We start from the raw sequence: 21,693 nt of genomic DNA on the forward strand, positions 1-21,693 counted from the left end.
TCCAGTGCAGAAGTATTTAACCACCAAGAGATTTGTCATTTTGCTCTCGAAAGTACTTTGCTGTCGTCATTGGGCCAGATAATTAACTTTTTTGAGCTACATATAGACCCACTCAAATCTTAAACTCTAGACCCCATAGCTTAGCTTTGTCATGTCAACATGAGAAGAGCATAACAGGAGAGCCATAAATATGCATCCACCACATGTCTCTCGTGGTATTTTGTGGTAAATCTACTGAACAACAATATAAACGCAACAATTTCAATGATGTTACTGAGTTATATTTTATATAAGGAAATGAGTCCATTTTAAAATAAATTCATTAGGCCCTAATATATGGATTTCCCATGACTGGGCAGGGGTGCAACCAAGGGGGTTCAAACTGTAGAACCCAGTTCCTACATTTGAATTTAAAAATGTATTTTATCAAGCAAAACTATGCTACATTTTATCTTTGTAAATTGGACAGTGCAGTTATTAGATTTAACAATAATTTAAGCTTTCTGCCCGTATAAGACATGTCTATGTCCTGGGAAATGTTCTTGTTACTTACAATGTCATGCTAATCACATTAGTGCACGTTAGCTCAACCGTCCTGTGGGGGGGGGGCCGATCCCGTAGAAGTTAAAGACCGAAATAATTGTCAGTTTCATTAGCTGTCCGGGTGGCTGGTCTCAGCCGATCCCGCAAGTGAACAAGCCGGAAGTGGAGGTCCTGGGTTGGCGTGGTTACACGTGGTCTGCGGTTGTGAAGTCGGTTGGATGTAATGCCAAATTCTCTCAAACGACGTTGGAGGCAGCTTATGGTAGAGAAATAAATATTTGATTCTCTGTCAACAGCTCTGGTGGACATTGTTGTGTGGCAACTGCACATTTTAGTGGCTTTGTATTGTCCCCAGTACAAGGTGCACCTGTGTAATGATCATGCTGTTTCTTCATCTTCTTGATATGCCACACCTGTCAGGTGGCTGGATTATCATGGCAAAGGAACAATTCTCACTAACAGGGATGTAAACACATTTGTGTGCACAATTTGACAGAAATAAGCTTTTTGTTCGTATGGAAAATGTCTGGGCTTTTTTATTTTATTTCAGCTCATGAAATGTTCATTATACATAGAAACAATAACTGACTGATGTCTTTGTCTTCCTCTAGGTTCATGGGTGTGTGTGTTCAGGAAGGTCAGCTCCATGCTCTGACTGAGGTAAGAGGAACCACTGTTTCGTCTTTGTGACTTAGAGCCTTGTATAGATGGCCTACACCTCAGAAACATGACTGCACCGCATGCTGTCGTGTTTCAGGTCGGGATGTTGGCACACTGTCTTATTCTGTTTTTCCATCCACTCTATCATGGAATGTGATTCTAGAAACATGATGGGTTTTCTAGCATCAGTATAGGCTTAAATGCTTTTTACTTGTAGTGTAGCTAATACTGTCATATTGCTCATTGAGTCCTGTTGCAGTATGGTCAGCTTGTTATGTAATGTAAGTCTCAGATAAGTATAACCCACTGTCATAGCCATGATTATATTGAAAAGGTATTGTGAATTTTTATCCAGGGTTTTTCTTCAGGTGAACACTAAACAGTGCCGCTTCGCCCAGAAGGACAGCAACCTGTAATTGAAAGAACCTTGTGTTTCCCTGCATAGTTTACATGTGAGCAAATAAAGCTGTGTTGATGTTCTCAATGAAAAGCCAGGGGATGGGTTCCATTAGGGCTACGGGTTATGTTTTATATTTCTGTCAAATTGTGCACAAAATAGCTTGACCGATCTGTGTGACTGAGTCGGTGTGTCCATGTAATCCAAATAGATAGCCCTGTGCTAATGATAAGCGTCGATTAGTAAGGGGAGTAGCTTTACGACTGACTGCCCCATCTGAGCCCAAGCACTCGTGTGACGTGAATGATAGCAGGAAGTTATCCAATATGTGGATCCATGGAGATGAAGACTGGGAGAGTCTCCTGGGGCTGTGGTGTCAGCAGCCTCAAGCCAGGCTGTGAATACTGAACACATGGCATCATGGGGTTATGTTTTGCTGCTACTGCTGTATAAACAGAACTAGCTGCTAGCTACCAGCACTGTCTGCTCTGGCTGGATCCTGGCCTTAGCAACGGGCCTGACGAGTCTCCATGGTAGGAAATGAAGAGTCAAGTTACCGTGCAGCCACAGGCTTAGAGATGCAATCACTCATCAGGGCTCTACAGTGTGACCATTTTATTCCCACATATGCCTAAATATTTTGCTGTGTGACCTAGAATCTTAATTTAGGAGGACCAGTGCGCCTAGAAAAATGAAGGATTCTAGCTTCATTACCTCATATTTTTCATTGTGTTTGTACATTTCTTAGTGTGCCTACATTTTTCCATTTAGAATCACTTGCTCCTTGTAAAGCCCTGCTCCTCCGATCAAAACACCCTTTGACTCCGCTGGCCCTGCCATGGCCCATCGGGTTGGCACAGTAACCTCTGCTCTGCTTCCCACTGCCTGACAGACCTCGTTTACACATTAGGCAAAGACCGATTAGGAGCATTATAATCTGGGTAATCCATGAGCCACTGGGGGGATTAGACCATTATTTGAAGCTGCTCGCAGTGGTCACAAGAGACAATTAATTCCCATTTCCTTTCTGGCTTTCTTAGCTTGAATTCAGGAAGGCTCAAGGAAAGCCTTGTCTTCAGCAAAGTGTATCAGCTAGTGATTTCTAAGAGTTGCACCTGCCTAGAACAGTGTTTTATGCATGTTAGTTGTTTTGGATATTTTCCAGGCCTAGGCAACTATCTTCTAAGTAATATGACCTTTTTCAACATTAAACCGGTCTTCTCTTGAGATTCAAGTCATGTTTAGTTTTACTGCAAGATATGAATTACCACAATGTTTGTTAAAATGATGTATTTTAGTGTCTGCTGCTATGGATACTTAGGGTAATATGGATGATCTATCCCATTAACTTTTTTTCTGTCAATCAATCACTGTGGGTGAGTCATTGATGGAAGGCAGTAGATTACTAATCTAGACAGAAAAAATAGTCTAGTCTACCCTTTCAATGTAGTTTATTGTGGTTAAAACCTAAGAAAAAAGGTTGTGTTCTGTCAAGTAACATATTGTTTCTCAATAGGGAATCTATTTAAGAAAATAAAATTATGCAAACATTTTCTGATTTTGTGCACCTCCGCATTTATACAAAGTCAGGTGTCCATGAATAGACCGACAGGTATGATTTGAACAATAAAACAGGTGTTAAACATGGGCTTTTCTACACAGAACAAACTCAATCATCAACTTTTCTGACGACAAAACAGTGGTAGGCCTGTTTACCAACAATGATGACAACCTATATGGTGTAGGTGAGAGCCCTGGCGAAAGCCCTGGGAGTGGTGCTAGGAAAATAACCTCAACGTCAACAGCAGAGAGCGCACGCCCCCACCACATCGAGGCCACAGTGGAGAGGGTCAAAAGCTTCAAGTTCCTCAGCATGCACATCACGGAGGACCTGAAATGGTCCTTCCACAGCGCCTCTTCAACCTCAGGAGACTAAAGAAATGTGGCTTGACCCATAAAGACCCTCACAAACTTCTGTCGGGCTGTATCTCCGCCTGGTACGACAACTACACTGCCCACAACTGCAGGGCTCTCCAGAGGGTGGTACGGTCAGCCCAACACATCACCAGGGGCACACTGCGTTCCTTCCAGGACATCTACAGCACCTGGTGTCACAGGAAGGCCAAGAAGAGCCGAGGAAGGCCAAGAAGACCCGAGCCACGACCTGTTCATCCATCTAGAAGGAGGAGAGACTGTACAGGTGCATCAAAGCTGAGACCTGATAAACAGATTCTGTCTCCAGGCCATCAGACAGTTAAATAGTCACCACTAGCCACCCAGCACCCTGCCCTGAACCTTAATCACTGTTCTAGCCAGCTACCACCCAGTACCCTGCCCTGAACCTTAATCACTGTTCTAGCCAGCTACCACCCAGTACCCTGCCCTGAACCTTAATCACTGTTCTAGCCAGCTACCACCCAGTACCCTGCCCTGAACCTTAATCACTGTTCTAGCCAGCTACCACCCAGTACTCTGCCCTGAACCTTAATCACTGTTCTAGCCAGCTACCACCCAGTACCCTGCCCTGAACCTTAATCACTGTTCTAGCCAGCTACCACCCAGTACTCTGCCCTGAACCTTAATCACTGTTCTAGCCAGCTACCACCCAGTACCCTGACCTGAACCTTAATCACTGTTCTAGCCAGCTACCACCCAGCACCCTGCCCTGAACCTTAATCACTGTTCTAGCCAGCTACCACCCAGTACCCTGCCCTGAACCTTAATCACTGTTCTAGCCAGCTACCACCCAGCACCCTGCCCTGAACCTTAATCACTGTTCTAGCCAGCTACCACCCAGTACTCTGCCCTGCACATTAGAGACTGCTTTGTTCTATGTACATAGTCATTGAACACTGGTCCCTTTAATCATGTTTACATACTGTTTTACCCACTTTATATGTATAAACTATATTCTAGTTATGGCTCATCCTATATAACTACTGCTGTACACCTTTCCTATTAATATACTGTCTACACACCATTATACACTCAGTGGCCAGTTCCGTCACTTAGCAATGGCTTGCTATATAAAGCTAGCAAAAAGGCATCCGGGCATTCAGTTACTGTACGATTGAACGTTAGAATGGGCCAATGGCGTCCGTTCACAAACAACCCATCACTAGGCTACACCAGTGACTGTATGGGGCTACGCTGACGAGTCACTTTAGCAGTCACCGGCAGGTCTCGACGTGGGCTTCGACAAACAAGATCTTTGGTTTACATGTCCTGATGCCATGGACATATAACTACGTTTGTATGATTCATGAATTGAAAAGCAGGATATAGGAGATTTGACTTTATTCAGTCTGTTTGACACCTTTTATGAACTACTCAGCACAAGCTGTTTGGTCTTCCAATCAAATAACAGTAATAGCCTATATGACCACCGATTATGTGGCTGGCTAAACACACAAAAGAGAATGTAAGTGAATGTGCCATAAAACCAATAATTACGTGGATTCCAACTCCTCTTTACCACTTACATTACATGGGACATAAATTCACTCACAGGAGACGACGAATAAGCATCATGCTCTCCCTCCTCCGTGAAAAGAAATGTTACCGCAGCCAACCACAGCGTACAAAAATAACACCGGTGCTGAGCGGCAGGTGAGACAGCAGACTGGCAAACCAGAAGTTTGGCTTTGACTGAAAGGCGCCTGTCATCGCTGGCTGTGACTGACAGGGGCCTGTGCTATCAATAGATCACTACAAGATGCATATTGTTCATTCTAGTGGAAAAAGGCTATACAGACTTTTCTGACTAGCCAATTTAAACATTTTAAATGAAAAGAAGCCTAGTTTAATGAAGTGGGGGAAAAGTAGCCAGCTGACAATGTGTTTGTTATCGTCCATTTAGCCGACAGCCGGCGCTTGTGGAAAACATTGCTAGATTTGTTTCTCCATCAACATATCCTGTTTCGTCACATTTTCACTGCCTGGGTTCTGCCCTCTTTATCCTCCAGTCCGCTACTCTTGCTCTCTGTGATCATGTGTTAATGGCCTTCCCTTCTCCAGGTTACCTTGTCAGGGTTTAGGGTGGAGGTGAGTTGATGTGGCCTTGTAACCTTACTTGTGTGCCTAACTTTTGGCCTTGGCTCATTCATCTGATCTGGAGACTGTCGCCTCAACCCACAGGGTGCATGGAGTGGATCATGTCCGCACTGACCGACTGGCAGCAGGATTTGTCTGGGCTTTACCCCTGTGAAGTGGAGCGCTAGGCTGGCAGACGACAGTTGCGGGGGGCTACAGAGGAATTTGTAAGGCAAACAAGCTGTAATCCTCTCCTGCGTCTGGGATTGGTTTGGGGATGGGCTGCAGGGCAGGGGGAGAGAGTATTACAGCGCGGTGGCCTTTCAGCGCATAAGACCAAATGATGCGCACACACACACACACACACACACACACACGAGTTGGTGTGTTTCTAGGTTGACTTATTATTAGGCCTACTTCCAACATTCTACCTGAACAAAGGTAGAAGACTGCAGCACAAGTCAAATGTGTGTGATGCTTTAACCTCCGCTTTGGGCGGGCTAAATTCCATTGAATGGTTAAGCTGTTAAAGGTACAGGCGAAGGGAGTTTAGTCTTCGTTCACATACATAATTTATTTACAGTTCCAACTGGGTGAAGACAGACGCATTTTGACTAATATTCTCTTTTCTAGAAGTCCTCAATGTATTCATTGACAGTTTGCCAAGAAACCTAAAACACACCAGTCTAGAATCACAAGGGAGGCCCAGAGAAGTTTGGTCAGTCCAGGGACCCCAGTCTCTCTTTTCTTGACCCTTATCTACTTTAATTTCTCTCCGTAGTTATTTTCCAAATTTTTGTTTTGTGGATGGATTAATCATTCTACATGATATAGGTTAGGCTAGTTCTGTGTGGGACAGCCAAGCCTCTTCCGAGCCGACAGAGCTACTTTTAAAACTACTGAGTGGATTTCCAATTCAGCTTTTTCTGCAAGCAGGCAGTCTTGTCTGTCATTGTCCTCAGCTGTGCTTGGCAATAGCATCAATCTATGTTTAGAGCGCTCAAGAGTAAGTTGATTGACTTTGACCGGTCTTCCTGAATGGGGCGGGGCATAGCCCCAAATGACCAACAGGATGCTGTAACAATGTCTGTACAGAACATTACTTCATATCTCAATAACTCATGTAGAGTATGTACACGATAGTCATTGAATTCAATAGTGTACATTTACTGATAATGTGTACTTTTTCCTATCCAGCTTTTGCTCACATCAAGGTGAAAGCCTGTGACAGAGGACAACTTTCTCCTGAACTTTCATTTGAAAGCTTCCTAAACTGTTGTGTTTTCCCCTCTCGACCTTTCTGCAGTACATCAACGGTGGGAACCTGGAGCAGCTGTTGGACAGCAACAAGCCTCTGAGCTGGGCAGCCAGGATCAAGCTGGCTTGTGAGATCGCCAATGGCCTGGGCTACCTGCACTCCAAAGGCATCTTCCACCGGGACCTCACCTCCAAAGTGGGTGGCAGTTGACTGTGGATGGATGCGTCCGAAATGTGGTGCACGGTTTCCTTTCCGAAACCGAGATAATAGATCTAGTCAGCATTTATATACAGTAACGTGTGTTGCATTTTCTTCAAACCATAGGAGTTGGGACCTGGTTTCCATGCAATAGTACTTGACGTTATTGTGATTCTCTGGCTGTATCGGTTTCTTGTATTGCGGGTTGAAACTGAGCCACGTGGTGCTTTGACTCATGCAGGGTGTAAACCTCTTTGACTTGAATCTAATCAACCAACATGTAGTACATCAAGTTAATTTGTGATTCAGTTCAAGTATGACTGACTGAGCATTCACTGACACTTTCCCTTCAGAAATGTCAGTCATTTTAGAAGCTCATAATGGAATTTGTGCTCACTGTTTGTCCTCAGAACTGCCTGATCAAGTCCGATGAGAACTGCTACACTGCAGTGGTTGGAGACTTTGGTCTCGCTGAGAAGATTCCCAACTATGAGTAAGTCATTTCCACGGTAACGGTTATATATTAAACAGGGGCCAGTGCTATACAAACACAATGTTGGTTTACATTCATTGCTTAAACAGTTTTTAGCACGATACATAAGATTTAAGATCCGGACTGAAATTGAATCCCACAGTTTAATTATTATTATTATTATTTTTATTTTTTTACTCTAAAAAGAAAATCAAGATTTGCTCCTTTGAGTCCAGTGAAATGTCTCTAGTAAATGAATGTGGGGCTGGAAGGTAAAGGGATGGACAAGTGCCAGTAGGGGGGAGGGTCATTTGATTAGGCAGGAACATGAAGTACTGTTTTGGAATAAACTGGTGCTCTAGGCTAATAATACCAGAGCAGGTTAAGAAGGCCGCTCTCTTTCTCTCTCCAGGCTATGACTTCATTATTACATATTAATCTGATGAAGAATCGACCTGCTTTCATAACAAATATTTTGGCTTGTCTGATAATTGTTGTGATAAATATTGCAAAAATAGTCAAATTGTGTTTTGTTTTTTAACCTTTTATTTAACTAGGCAAGTCAGTTAAGAACAAGTTCTTGTTTTCAATGACGGCCTAGGAACAGTGGGTTAACTGCCTTGTTCAGGGGCAGAACGACAGATTTTTACCTTGTTAGCTCGGGGATTCTATCTTGCAACCTTTCGGTTACTAGTCCAACGCTCTAACCACTAGGCTACCTGCCACCCCGATCTACTGTAATGAATTGCATTATTCCCTCACCCAAAAGGCTTGTAACCTCAAGTCTAATGTTTATCTTCCTGTACTTGTTGTGCCTGCAGTGGTGAGGGGGAGAAGCTGGCTGTGGTGGGCTCTCCCTTCTGGATGGCCCCTGAGGTTCTGCGAGATGAACCCTACAATGAGAAGGTATTGGTATTTTATTAAGATCCCCATTGGCTGTTGCAAAAGCAGCAGCAGCTTTTCCTGGGGTCCACACAAAACATGACATAATACAGAACATCATTAGACAAGAACAGCTCAAGGACAGAACTACATACATTTTTAAAAAGGCACACGTAGCCTACATATCAATGCATACACACAAACTATCTAGGTCAAATAGGGGAGAGGCGTTGTGCCGCGAGGTGTTGCTTTATCTGTTTTTTGAAACCAGGTTTGCTGTTTATTTGAGCAATATGAGATGGAAGGAAGTTCCATGCAATAAGGGCTCTTTATAATACTGTATGTTTTCTTGAAATTGTTCTGGATTGGGGGACTATGAAAAGATCCCTGGAGCGATAAGTGTGTGTCAGAGCTGTCTGTAAGTTGACTATACAAACAATTTGGTATTTTCAACACATTGTTTCTTATAAAAAGAAGTGATACAGTCAGTCTCTCCTCAACTCTTAGCTGAGAGAGACTGGCATGCATAGTATTTATATCAGCCCTATGATTACAATTAAGATAAAAACGTGTCGTTCTGTTCTGGGCTGCAGCTTAACTCGGTCTTTCCTAGCAGCACCGGACCACATGACTGGACAATAATCAAGATTAGACAACTAGAGCCTGCAGAGCTTTGTGGAGTGTGGTGTCAAAAAAGCAGAGCATCTCTTTATTACGGCTAGACCTCTCCACATCTTTATCATTGAATCTATATGTTTTGACCATGACAGTTTACAATCTAAGGTAACGCCAAGTCATATTTTTTTCTCCTCAACTTGTCCAGCAGCCACACCATTCATTAGCAGATTCAGCTGAGGTCAAGAATTTAGGGAATGATTTGTACCAAATATAATGCTCTTAGTTTTAGAGATGTGCACTACCAGTTTATTACTGGCCGCCCATTCCAAAACAGACTGCAACTCTTAAAGGTTTCAGTGACTTCATTAGCTGTGGTTGCTGATCCATATAGGGTTGAATCATCAGCATGCATGGACACACATGCTTTGTTTAATGCCAATGGCAGGTCATTGGTAAAAATAGAAAAGAGTAGAGGGCCTAGAGAGCTGCCCTGCGGTAAACCAAACAGATCCACAGATGATGCAATCTCTATTGCACTTCACACTGCCATTTCCCACCTGGACAAAAGGAACACTTATGTGAGAATGCTATTAATTGACTACAGTTCAGCGTTCAACACCATAGTACCCTCAAAGCTCATCACTAAGCTAAGGATCCTGGGACTAAACACCTCCCTCTGCAACTGGATCCTGGACTTCCTAATGGGCCACCCCAGTTGGTGAGGGTAGGTAGCAACACATCTACCACACTGATCCTCAACACTGGAGCTCCCCAGGGGTGTGTGCTCAGTCCCCTCCTGTACTCCCTGTTCACACACGGCTGCATGGCCAGGCACAACTCCAACACAACCATTAAGTTTGCAGACGACACAACAGTGGTAGGCCTGATCACCGACGACGATGAGACAGCCTATAGGGAGGAGGTCAGAGACCTGGCCGGGTGGTGCCAAAATAACTTATCCCTCAACGTAACCAAGAATAAGGAGATGATTGTGGACTACAGGAAAAGGAGGATCGAGCACGTCCCCATTCTCATCGACGGGGCTGTAGTGGAGTAGGTTGAGAGCTTCAAGTTCCTTGGTGTCCACATCAACAACAAACTAGAATGGTCCAAACACACCAAGACAGTTGTGAAGAGGGCACGACAAAGCCTATTCCCCCTCAGGAAACTAAAGGGATTTGGCATGGGCCCTGAGATCCTCAAAAGGTTCTACAACTGCAACATCGAGAGCATCCTGACTGGTTGCATCACTGCCTGGTATGGAAATTGCTCGGCCTCTGACCCCAAGGCACTACAGAGGGTAGTGCGTACGGCCCAGTACACCACTGGGGCTAAGCTTCCTGCCATCCAGGACCTCTACACCAGGCGGTGTCAGAGGAAGGCCCTAAAAATTGTCAAAGACCCTAGCCACCCCAGTCATAGACTGTTCTCTCTACTACCGCATGGCAAGCAGTACCAGAGTGCCAAGTCTAGGACAAAAAGGATTCTCAACAGTTTTTACCCCCAAACCGTAAGACTCCTGAACAAGTAATCAAATGGCTACCCGGACTATTTGCATTGTGTGCCCCCAACCCCTATTTTACGCTGCTGCTACTCTGTTTTTCATATATGCATAGTCACTTTAACTATACATTCATGTACATACTACCTCAATTGGGCCGACCAACCAGTGCTCCCGCACATTGGCTAACCGGGCTATCTGCATTGTGTCCCGCCACCCGCCAACCCCTCTTTTATGCTACTGCTGCTCTCTGTTCATCATATATGCATAGTCACTTTAACCATATCTACATGTGCATATACTACCTCAATCAGCCTGACTAACCGGTGTCTGTATGTAGCCTCGCTACTGTATGTAGCCTCGCTACTGTATGTAGCCTCGCTACTGTATGTAGCCTCGTTACTGTATGTAGCCTCGTTACTGTATGTAGCCTCGTTACTGTATGTAGCCTCGCTACTGTATGTAGCCTCGTTACTGTATGTAGCCTCGTTACTGTATGTAGCCTCGTTACTGTATGTAGCCTTTTTTTTCTGTTTAATTTCTTTACTTCCCTGTTGTTCACCTAATACCTTTTTTTGGACTATTGGTTAGAGCCTGTAAGTAAGCATTTCACTGTTAATTAAATGTAAATGTAAGGTCTACACCTGTTGTATTTGGCGCACGTGACAAACTTTGATTTGAGATGCTTCCATTAAAGAAAACCCCTTTGAATTCTATTAGATAGCCATATTGTGGATTCAGAGCCGAGGTTGAAAAGCCATAGCACTTAAAGTTTTTTCAACAACCAGTTATGGTCAATAATATCAAAGGCTGCACTGACATCTAACAGCACAGCTCCCACAATCTTCTTATCAATTTCTTTCAACCAATCAGTCATTTGTGTCAGTGCAGTACATGTTGAGTGCCCTTCTCTATAAGCATGCTGAAAGTCTGTTGTTAATTTGTTTACAGAGAAATAGCATTGTATTTGGTCAAACACACATTATTTTCAGTAGTTTGCTAAGTGCTGGCAGCAAGCTGATAGGTCTGCTGTTAGAACCAGTAAAGGCCGCTTTACCACTCTTGGGTAGCGGAATTACTTTAGCTTCCCTCCAGGCCTGAGGACAAAGACTTTCCTCTAGGCTCAGATTAAAGATATGCCAGATAGGAGTGGCTATAGATTCAGCTACTATCCTCAGGAGCTTTCCATCTAAGTTGTCAATGCCAGGTTTGTCATTTTTCATGGTTAACAATTATTTTTCCACCTCTTCCACAATAACTTTACAAAATTCAAACTTGCACTGCTTTTCTTTCATGATTTGTTTTTTATACATTAATATAATTACTCACTGTTTGTCGTGGGCATTTCCTGCCTAAGTTTGCCCACTTTGCCAATTAAATAATTGGCAACATCAAATGGTTTTGTGATGAATAAGCCATCTGATTCGTTGAAAAATGGTTTTTGAATTGGTCTTTCTGCCCATAATTGAATTTAAAGTACTCAAGTTTTTTTTCCCATTCAATCTTTATATCATTGATCTTGGCTTCTAATAAAGATTCTTATTATTTTTATTTGGTCACATCATTTCTACATTTGCAGTAAGTAAGCCATTCAGATGTACGGCCAGACTTACTCCTTTTGCCCCATCTCTTTCAACTATACAGTTTTTCAATTCCTCATCAATCCATGGAGCCTTAAGGTAGGTCCCTGATCTCTAACCCTTGACCTCTAGTCTTGACAGGACTGGACAGGACTACTGGTCTGATACACATCAACCCCTCAAGCTAAGAACTCATCTCAAACGCCTGTCTCTTTGTTTTCTTCCGTTTCCAGGCGGATGTGTTCTCCTACGGTATTGTCCTCTGTGAGATTATTGCCCGAATACAGGCCGACCCCGATTACCTTCCTCGCACTGAAGTGAGTATTGCTCCATTAACTCAGTCCTCCTCATCCCCTTGATACATCACATTACATAAGACCCATATCTGGGATTTAGTTTAAATTAATTTCCTGCCTGACCTCTCTCTCTCTCTCTCTCTCTCCCCACTCCCTCCATGATAGAACTTTGGCCTGGATTATCATGCCTTCCAGCACATGGTAGGAGACTGTCCTCCTGACTTCCTGCAGCTGGCCTTCAACTGCTGCAATGTAAGTAGGCCCTCAATCTCTCAGTTTTCCCAAAACACAACTGCTTCCAAAATCTTTATTCCCTTGTGTGGAATAGAAACTAAAAACACAATCTGATCGAGCAGTACCCCTGATCTTGTTTGACCTGGCTGCTGTATCCCCCCCCACTCCTCACCATGTCCGTGTCCACTTTCTCCAGATGGACCCCAAGCTGCGACCCTCGTTCCCTGAGCTGGTAAAGAGGCTGGAGGAGATCCTGTGTCGGCTAAAGGCCGAGGAGTCTGAACGAGAGAGGATCCCCCTCTGTGGGGACAACGATAAGAAAACCATCCCTAAAGGTGATGCCTCCAACCTCCTATCTAACCCCTACAGAAGCCTGACTGCAATGGCAGTGACTCTGTTTTATGAAATAGCATAGCATATGCACGATCAAAACCATAAACATCACCACCTAACAAACTCCATAAAAGAATACAAACTGTGTAAAGATGCCCCTCAGCAATCCATTTCCCTTCAATGTACATTTCTACAGCCAATGAAAGCTTGCCTCGCATGCCTGCCATGTTAGCCCACAGTCCTGCACCCCGCAGTCATTGACACCCAGTTTCCATGTAATAGCTGCACGGTGCAGACCAATGGTTTCTTGGAACCAGGAAGAAGCTGGTGTGCCTCCCAAATGCCACCCTATTCCCTTTTGTAGTGTAATACCTTTGACCACAACCCACACTATGTAGGGAATAGGGCGCCATTTTGGATGTACCCCAGGTCTACTCTAAATAGGTCCAGTTGCAAGCCAGGGATGTCCTTTCCCTCCCAAGCCCTGTCCCAAATAGTCCCCTGAGTCATTTCCTCTACTTTTAATGATGCACAGTGTCTGCTTGCAGGTTCAAGTTGCCTTACAATTTAGCACGAGGTAAATCTCTAACCTCTTGAGTGTTTCGCAATCACCTGATTCTGTGAAGTAAAGAATAAGATACAGTACGGTTATTTGTTGTTAGGTGGAAACCACCATGTATCCTTTGAGTAGGTTGTAAATAATTAGTATTTTCTCAGATCCTATTTCAATTCTAATTTGGTTCAGGGGCCATTTGGAATGTTATAGGGCATGGCTTTGTTTTTGTTTAGCTGGCTTTCATTCCTTGGCCAGTCATTCCCTCTCCACTGTTTGTTTACCTTCTGGATCTACTTTCTCTGAGGCCCAGTCCACTTTAGTATTTCTACTTTATCTTAATTATTTGCATGCATTTCCCATAATGTTTTGCCCTATGCCATTTACTTCAATGTAAGAATTTGACTGTGCCTCGTTTATTTTTATATCTTTGCATATATTGCCACCTGGTGGCTACATTGGGAACGAACACTTCAAAACAATCATGTGTTGTGTAGTAGAGATTTGACTTGTCTGTCTCCTTCTCTCTCTCTTTCTCTCTTTCTCTCTGTCCAGGTGACAAGGTCCAGGGGATTAAGAGGTTGAACCCGTTGGATCTGGAGGATGATAAGATCTCTCCCAAGTCACCTCGTCCTCGCCGCAATATCTGGCTGTCCCGCAGCCAGTCAGACATCTTCTCCCGCAAGCCCAGCCGGAAGGTCAATGTCCACGACCCCTACTACAACCCGGGCCCCAGGGCTGTACCAGGGGCCCGCAAGATCAACCCCTTCAATGCCCGCGAGGACCTGTGCGGAGGCAAGATCAAGTTCTTCGACGTGCCCAGCAAGTCTGTGTTCTCCCTGATGTTCGACCTGCACTCTCCCCAGGATAATGTGTTCTCCTCTGGGACCCAGATCCACTCTGGAGCCCACATCCACCCAGGTATGTGGCAGGAGACCTGGTTTACTGGCAGACAGTGCCGCTCTCTGCCCGCCTCCCCCCAGCTGTCCCTCTTGGATGGCTGCTGCCCCCTTTCTGCCACTGTCTCCAAGTGTGACCCGGCACAGCTGGGCCAAGAGGTCCGACAGAAGGTGCTCAGCGCCTGGGCCGGGAAATATGCTGTGATGGAGATCCCTCCATACTGTGGAGGGAAAGAAACAATAGAGGAGGAGAACAGAGTAGATGAGAGCGGGTCTCTCTCTCCCATGCCCAGTGACCGTACAGAGGCTATGGACTGTTCTAGCAGCCAAGGGAGTCCAGAGGAGGACAACGTCAAAGACAAACATGTCTGCTGCCCCATGCAGGCCCAGAATGGAGGCCCAGTGAAGGACAGTAGGAATGCTGTGTCTGAGGAGATGGAGGCTGAAGACCAGGAGGACATGCAGCTGCAGAGCACTCCCTATCCAACTGTCACTATCAGCCCAGCCACAAACCAAGACCATCTGAATCCCATCATACTGGTGCCTTGTACGGCCCCACACTCCTCCACAGAACTGCCCTCTAAGTGTGACATCATCTAGGCCTTAAACAGGTCAAGGAGAAAGGGAGCCTTGTTGTGAACTCGTTTTTAACCTAGAGAGACACTACTCAGATAGGAATGATGATGTGTGATGATGATCAATGCTCTGCATATATTCTTTATTTTTTAAAGATTTCTATTTAATATACTGAAAAACGTGTATTTTATTTCTTAAAAAGGCACCCCTAAACCAGGGGTCTCATAATTCGTTGAGGTTCTGTGTGTATGCTGGTTTTAAATCACTGCCTTCTCCTTGATATTCAATGGTATGGTGTTTATCTTCTGCCCCATGTGGAAATGTAGGAGAGTAGATGCATATGATATTAAAGTAACACTTCTGACACTTACCAGGGAGAAAAGGTTGAATTCTGAATGCAAAACGGCATACTTACTGTCTTTCCAACATTGAGACCCCTGCATCATCTTGATTAGTGGTATTTCTGTACTATACAATGGTGCCTGCCAGAAAGGAGAGCCAGAGCCAGACCATATCAAGGCTAGTAAAATTAGTGTGGTTCATCAGACTAGAGATCTCTTATGGAGACTGCTCTTAAAATTGCGGTAAAACCAAATACTGTTTGTGTAAATGTGCACGCCCACGTGCACTGGAAATGGTTTGTATGTACCTTTTTAACATTTCTATGATTTAAGCGTTTGGTATAACCTGAGTGTCCAAACATTGGGAACTGCTGTTTCCATGACAGACTGACCAGTTGAAAGCTATGATGTCACCTGTTAAATCCACTTCAGTATAGATGAAGGGGAGAGGTTAAATAAGGATTTTTAAACCTTTAGACATTGAGTGTATCAGAGGGTGAATGGACAAGAAAAAATATTTAAGTGCCTTTGAACGGGGAATGGTAGTAATTGCCAGGTGTACCGTTTGAGTGAACTGCAACGTTGCTGGGTTTTTCACACTCAACAGTTTCCCGTGTGTATCAGAATGGTGCACCACCCAAAGGACATCCAGCCAACTTGACACAACTGTGGGAAGCATTGGAGTCAACATGGGCCAGCATCCCTGTTGAAGGCTTTCGACACCTTCTAGAGTCCATGCCCTGACAAACTGAGGTTGTTCTGAGGGCGGGGGGGTTATTTTATGTCCGTCCTCCATCATGAAAAATGATGGCTTCATGATTGATATGTGTTAACTTGTGGAATTAGGTGTGGCTTGAATGTGGAATCACATGTTGAGGTGGGTCCTATTTTGGCCTTAAGTTGAAAGCTCTGTTGGGTATAAGGAACACTAGTTGGCATGGATGCATCACTCTCTCACACACACACACCAGTTGGCATGGATGCATCACTCTCACACACACACACACCAGTTGGCATGGATGGATCACTCACACACTTTGGTTCACTACTCTCTTGGCACATGTTTTGGTCTACTGAAATATTCCTGTCTAACCACTTTAATAGGAAATTGCACTTGAAAGGAAAACATTTGAACTTTATCACAATTTCTATGCAATAACTGCATCAGGATCATTTTACATTGAGGCTCTATTTTGATGTAAAAATCAATATTCCTTTTTAGGTCTTACTGTTTGAGGTGTGTGTGGATGCCATGGTGTGGAGATGTTAGAACTATCCTTTGTTTCCTCTGTCTTGGCTGATGTATGAACATGTAACAGGATCTTTCAGGCAAAGCTGAAGAGCTTACAATTCAATCGTTTTTTACGTTGATAAAGAACGTGTCCGCAATCGTTTTTTTAAATAAATTGCTAACTTTATCTTCTTATGCTTATTTCAGTGTGATCCTATGAACAGTCATACCGAGTGCACTACAGGCTGATGGGGACTAACGTGAAATCGGCTCACTTTTCCTGCCAAACCTCACATCAAGTTGTTTAAGACACAAATGACCATGTTCATCATAACCAAGGAAAAGCCTTTTTATTGAAACATAATACTGTATCAACAAACATTTAAGATGTGCAACAGCATGTCTAACTAAAAAGGCTTTATTATAAACGAAGAATACATTTGGTTCCATTGAATGTTTATACAGTTCCCTCTGCTTTGCTTGCCACACTGCTAGAAAAGCTTTTTCCCCACACAATGTCCATCTTGTGCATGTGAGCCTTGGAGGACTTGGAGAAGGTGCTCTTGACAATATGCATCGGGACAGATTTGCCACTGAGGTAAACTTTGTTCAGGCACTCCGGGAGCCAGGACTCTGAACACGGTGGCTCACCCACTCTCTCTGTCAGAGTGGTGGCATAGGAGAAGATGTAGCCGGTCATGAATGCATCGAACCCTGCCCGGTGGGAACCTCCTTCCAGCTTCTTCCTCTTGGACTTTTCTTTCTTCGCTGCATCAGATGTGGCCAGAGGCTCTGACGCATCAGATGTGGCCAGAGGCTCTGACACATCATTGCCTTCCACCTTTTCTTTGTCAGTCTTAATTTCTTCATCTGCAGACACAGCCTGTGGCTCTGCGACTCCGTTGCCTTCCACCTTTTCTTTGTCAGTCTTAATTTCTTCATCTGCAGACACAGCCTGTGGCTCTGCGACTCCGTTGCCTTCCACCTTTTCTTTGTCAGTCTTAATTTCTTCATCTGCAGACACAGCCTGTGGCTCTGCGACTCCGTTGCCTTCATCTACCTTCTCGGTTATCATTTTCTCACCGCTCTCTGACCCCTGTACCGGAGTCCCATCTACCTTCTCTGTGGCAGGGGGAGGTTTGCTGTCAGGGATCACCTGGTCCGGGCCCTGCTCTCCATCCTTCAGCTCCATATGGACCTGCTTATTCTCAGAGGCACCTTCAACGTCCACGTTTCCCTGAAAAGAGTTTCTTCTTTTCCTCTTCCGTTTCTTTTTCTTTTCCACCTGGTTTTTTTCATCGTGCTGGATGATGAGGTCAGTGTCATGTGACAAGGGACACTGTGACCCATTGGGGCACCAACCGTAAGCCTGCAAAATACAGAATGTTAAGTTAACAAAATAGAGAACTTGGACTTATTATTTGTATGGCAGCACAGCCCCTGAAGTGACTTATCAACTGTATAAAAGCTTTCTCTTATCTTGCCAACCCACATTGTCACACCTGAGGAGCAGAGGTTCTGTTGTCTTTACAGGTCTGATATCTGATTGGAGGTTAACTTTTGAATCCAAACAACTCAGACGCTTATAAAAGGGTCTTTCACTTTTTTGTTCCTGAACTGATGTGCTGCGATACCTACACTTTCCCATGAGCCATGATGCACCTCTCACTCAACACGCTTTGTAACTTAGGCTTTGCCTTGTATGTGAACCCATTCAAGTTATTAAATAATACTTGCTTTGATATTCGCTCCTCATTACCATTCCTTGATCTTAGTCGGCCAAATGCATAATACTTGGGTGCACAAGGTTTACATAGTGTCTTGCATATGGCTAGTTATCTTATGTAGGCAGATAATTCATTGAATGGGTTAATTGCTTAGTCTTATTACGAGCTGCATGTGTAAAAAAATAAAATACTTAAATATTACCCCATTCGCACGTGTGTCAGCTGAAGTGTAACAGGGTCATAATGCAGGGTCAAGACACTGCATTGTTCAGATTCAGTTTTATTATCATTAGAAAAATAGCTTGGTTATTGCATAAGAGTCCATGAAGTGCCCCAGTTCTGATCATTATGGCACACATTTTTGGGATCCTTTAAAACAGAATCTGGGGATGCCTACAAGTTTAAGAAGTGATGTACTTACAGAGAAACGCTGGCAGACATTCAGCGGTCCCTCCAGGCTAGACCCGGCCAGGCAGGGCCTGAAGTCCACATAGCTGGACAGGTGGCCTGAGTATTTGCAGAACTCCAGGAACAGATGGTGCCCATTACCACCAACCTCAAGAGACTTCATGTTGTCCAATTTACTGTGGGGAAAAAAACAGCACCAAAAATACTAACTACTTCCTTGAATGTGTAGTATGGGTATGTGTCATGTTTAGTTTACTAACCATTTCTTGTAGGCATACTCCAGGTAAGAGGCAGCAAAGCGCAGCTCATACTCTGTGGCGTACTTGGTGTCATATATCCCAGCTGGGAACATCTGGGACAGGTCAGCAGTGAAAGTGCCAAGTTTATCTGGCAGGTGGGCATAGAAGCACTGATACAGGAACACCATGTCGATCAAGCCATTATGTAGAACCAATGGCTTGCGAGCACGCAGGAGTTCCACAAACAGCATCCGCATGTTTATTCCATGGGAATCCCCTCCCTGGATACAAGAAAGGAACAGAACTCTGGATCACTTCACCACTTAAATGTAAAAATAAGGAATAGTCCAGGATCTATGACGGATCACAACAACAACTTTATCTCACCTTGTCATTGCCCTTGAGATAAGGGACACCCTCAGCATATTGTTTGTTGAAGTCAAATCCATGTTGCACCAGGAACTGCACAGATTGTGGTTCAATTACATACTCCTCACTGCAGAGCAACGTCAGGTTGTACACCTGAACAAGGTACGTATCATCATCCTGCAAAGAGATATAATACATCAAATAAAACAATGTAACATTTTATGTTAAGCTTTCTGAATGTCAGAATGTGCAAAGGACACATTTACCTTGTTTTCAAGTTTCTTAAAGCAAGCAAACCCAAGGGAGAGAATGGAGCGTGTGCGAGCTGCATTGCATATGGCTTTGTAACGGTCCTCTATGCATCTTAAAATTAAAACAGAGATCTAATGTAAAACTTGAGATAGCATAGTGAAAGTACATTGGATAAACCCAATTGAATTAAATCCCTTTTTGACCACTTCCCTTTAGACTTAAACAAAACTTTCCATACATGTTTGCCTGTGGAAGAAGTGGTCAGAAAGTGCATTTTTGGACCTGAATGACAAAACATTTAGGAGATAGAGGTGGTCATGGTTGACCCATTTTGCATACCCCACCATACCATGAGACAGCCATGTCTTTTCTTCATCACCGGAAAAGAGAAACGGTTGAGTTTGATCATTTAATCAAATTAGTATCAAATGTTATTTGCATATGTTTAGATCCTATTTCACATCGGAAGTTTTTGTGTTGTGCCTGCCATCAGCTGAGACAGTATGCTCTTGAATACAGGGTGGCTGTCATTTCAATCCTATAAATACATTTCATAGAATGGACCTATCCCTTCAGACCTCAGCAACTTAGCTGGTATACCATCGAAATGTAAATTGAATTGAAATTTGAACATCTAATTAGTACAACGAAGATCACCGCCACTGTCGAATATCAACTTAAATCATGTATTTTCTATGATCTATATTTCAAAGGGTTTCCTATGGAGGTTTGATAGTATAATTTAAAGGAACAGATATGCCCATTCAAGTCAACATTCTCTGATGTATGGACCTCCATCTTTGTAGTACCATTTTAAAGTTGACATTTCCATTTTAGTTCATTTATCAGCCAAAACATGACACCCACCCTGTATCCAAGAGCATGTTGTGTCTGAACTGATACCGGACACAATAAAACTCTTAGATGATGTCAAATAGGGTGTAAGCTACAACATATGCAAATATGAAGAAGAAAAATAGGAATGTACATGTCTTTTGTAAATAGACTTGAAGTTAATGAAAAAAGAAAATACTTATAGAAAATAGTTTGACAACCCTGTGTATAAAGCTTTTAAATGATATCAATCTCAGCCTATTGAAAAGATGGATGTCTCATGGTATAGTATGCAAAATGGGTCAACTTTGAGCACCTTTATCTCTTGAATGTGTTGGCACTCAGGTCCAGAGTCGCTTTCTAAAAACTTCTGCAATTGGCTAAATGCATGGGAGGTTTCGTTTAAATCAAAAGGGGTTCTGTCAAAAAGTGACTGAATTCAAATGGATTTACCCCATTAGCTACATGAAATAATGAAGAAAAACCCAGAATCAACCATACTCACTCTGCCAGCAGAGCTTTTCTGCTTCCAAGCCCACTCAATTCCTGAAACAAAACATGCAGACATTATATGACATTAGTGTCAATGGGCTTACATAGAGACGTACAACCATCAATGTACCCACAGCAGTTTGTCTGCAAAGCTCGCTGTAACACTTACTGTATCCAGTGCAATGAAGGAGGCTGTCTTGATTGCAAGGACCATAGCAGGCCACAGTTCTTTGAAATTATCATTTTGCACATCAATAACAGGGACTATCATGGAGGATGTCATAGCGAACTAGTTAATATATGGAACACAACCAAAATGTTCAACTCAGTGTTAGCTAACTGAACACGGGGAATGATTAGACTTATTGAATGATCAGGGAGCTCATTGCAGGAGGTTTTCGGTTGTCCAGTGAAAGCTTCCTGTTCACTACTATGCGTTATTCTTCGTCTGTTGAGAAACGAATCAATGCAATCCGACAATCGTTTTCAGGGAGGAAGACCCAAATTCTTGGCAAGAATTAAGCGCAGCTGTAAACATCCAACGGTTTAACGTGGTCTGAATGGGTCCTTACAGATTATACACCAGCAACACACAAAGGACCCCAGTAGGAGTGGACAAAGTTTTCCAATTTAAAATGTTAAACATTCGTTTTTACCATCCTATAACCATCCTTTCAATATGGGGACGATGTTGACTAAATATATATTGTATATTTTGTTAGTCTGCATAAATCGAATTTTAATGGAGGATACTTTATAGTTCTCTGG

The 21,693-nt window shown here is 43.5% G+C and overlaps 2 protein-coding genes across 5 annotated transcripts in view; one reads left to right on the forward strand and one right to left on the reverse strand.

The window, feature by feature from the left end:
- The window catches only part of LOC115114427 (dual specificity testis-specific protein kinase 2-like), a 39,559-nt gene extending 22,768 nt beyond the window's left edge, over positions 1–16,791 (forward strand). For all 4 annotated transcript variants that reach the window (XM_029642651.2, XM_065013426.1, XM_029642652.2 and 1 more), the window contains 8 exons: positions 1,155–1,203; positions 6,939–7,085; positions 7,499–7,581; positions 8,382–8,466; positions 12,375–12,458; positions 12,603–12,689; positions 12,868–13,006; positions 14,113–16,791. In XM_029642651.2, coding sequence (XP_029498511.1) covers positions 1,155–1,203; positions 6,939–7,085; positions 7,499–7,581; positions 8,382–8,466; positions 12,375–12,458; positions 12,603–12,689; positions 12,868–13,006; positions 14,113–15,056 — 1,618 coding nt within the window. In that variant the 3' untranslated portion in view covers positions 15,057–16,791. The remainder of the gene's footprint in view (positions 1–1,154; positions 1,204–6,938; positions 7,086–7,498; positions 7,582–8,381; positions 8,467–12,374; positions 12,459–12,602; positions 12,690–12,867; positions 13,007–14,112) is intronic.
- Positions 16,792–16,932: 141 nt separating this feature from the next.
- On the reverse strand, positions 16,933–21,514 carry LOC115114428 (target of EGR1 protein 1-like). The gene is made up of 7 exons (XM_029642654.2): positions 21,095–21,514; positions 20,939–20,979; positions 19,614–19,710; positions 19,366–19,524; positions 19,000–19,259; positions 18,753–18,915; positions 16,933–17,973 (listed from the first exon to the last, which is right to left on the reverse strand). The coding sequence occupies exons 1-7, from the start codon at positions 21,206–21,208 to the stop codon at positions 17,062–17,064; spliced, it is 1,746 nt and encodes a 581-aa protein (XP_029498514.1). The 5' UTR covers positions 21,209–21,514; the 3' UTR covers positions 16,933–17,061.
- Between the last annotated feature and the right edge of the window lie 179 nt (positions 21,515–21,693).

Source organism: Oncorhynchus nerka, linkage group LG9b, assembly GCF_034236695.1.
Source record: "Oncorhynchus nerka isolate Pitt River linkage group LG9b, Oner_Uvic_2.0, whole genome shotgun sequence".
NCBI classification, from domain to species: Eukaryota; Metazoa; Chordata; class Actinopteri; order Salmoniformes; family Salmonidae; genus Oncorhynchus; species Oncorhynchus nerka.

Bases quoted from the DNA above. Each gene is read 5' to 3' on its own strand.
- LOC115114428 (XM_029642654.2), bottom strand. From the start codon at position 21,208: ATGACATCCTCCATGATAGTCCCTGTTATTGATGTGCAAAATGATAAT. The intron at 18,916-18,999 runs GTTAGTAAACTA...TTTTCCCCACAG, and splicing joins GAGTATGCCTACAAGAAATG to TAAATTGGACAACATGAAGT. The intron at 17,974-18,752 runs GTAAGTACATCA...TGTATTTTGCAG, and splicing joins ATGTCTGCCAGCGTTTCTCT to GCTTACGGTTGGTGCCCCAA.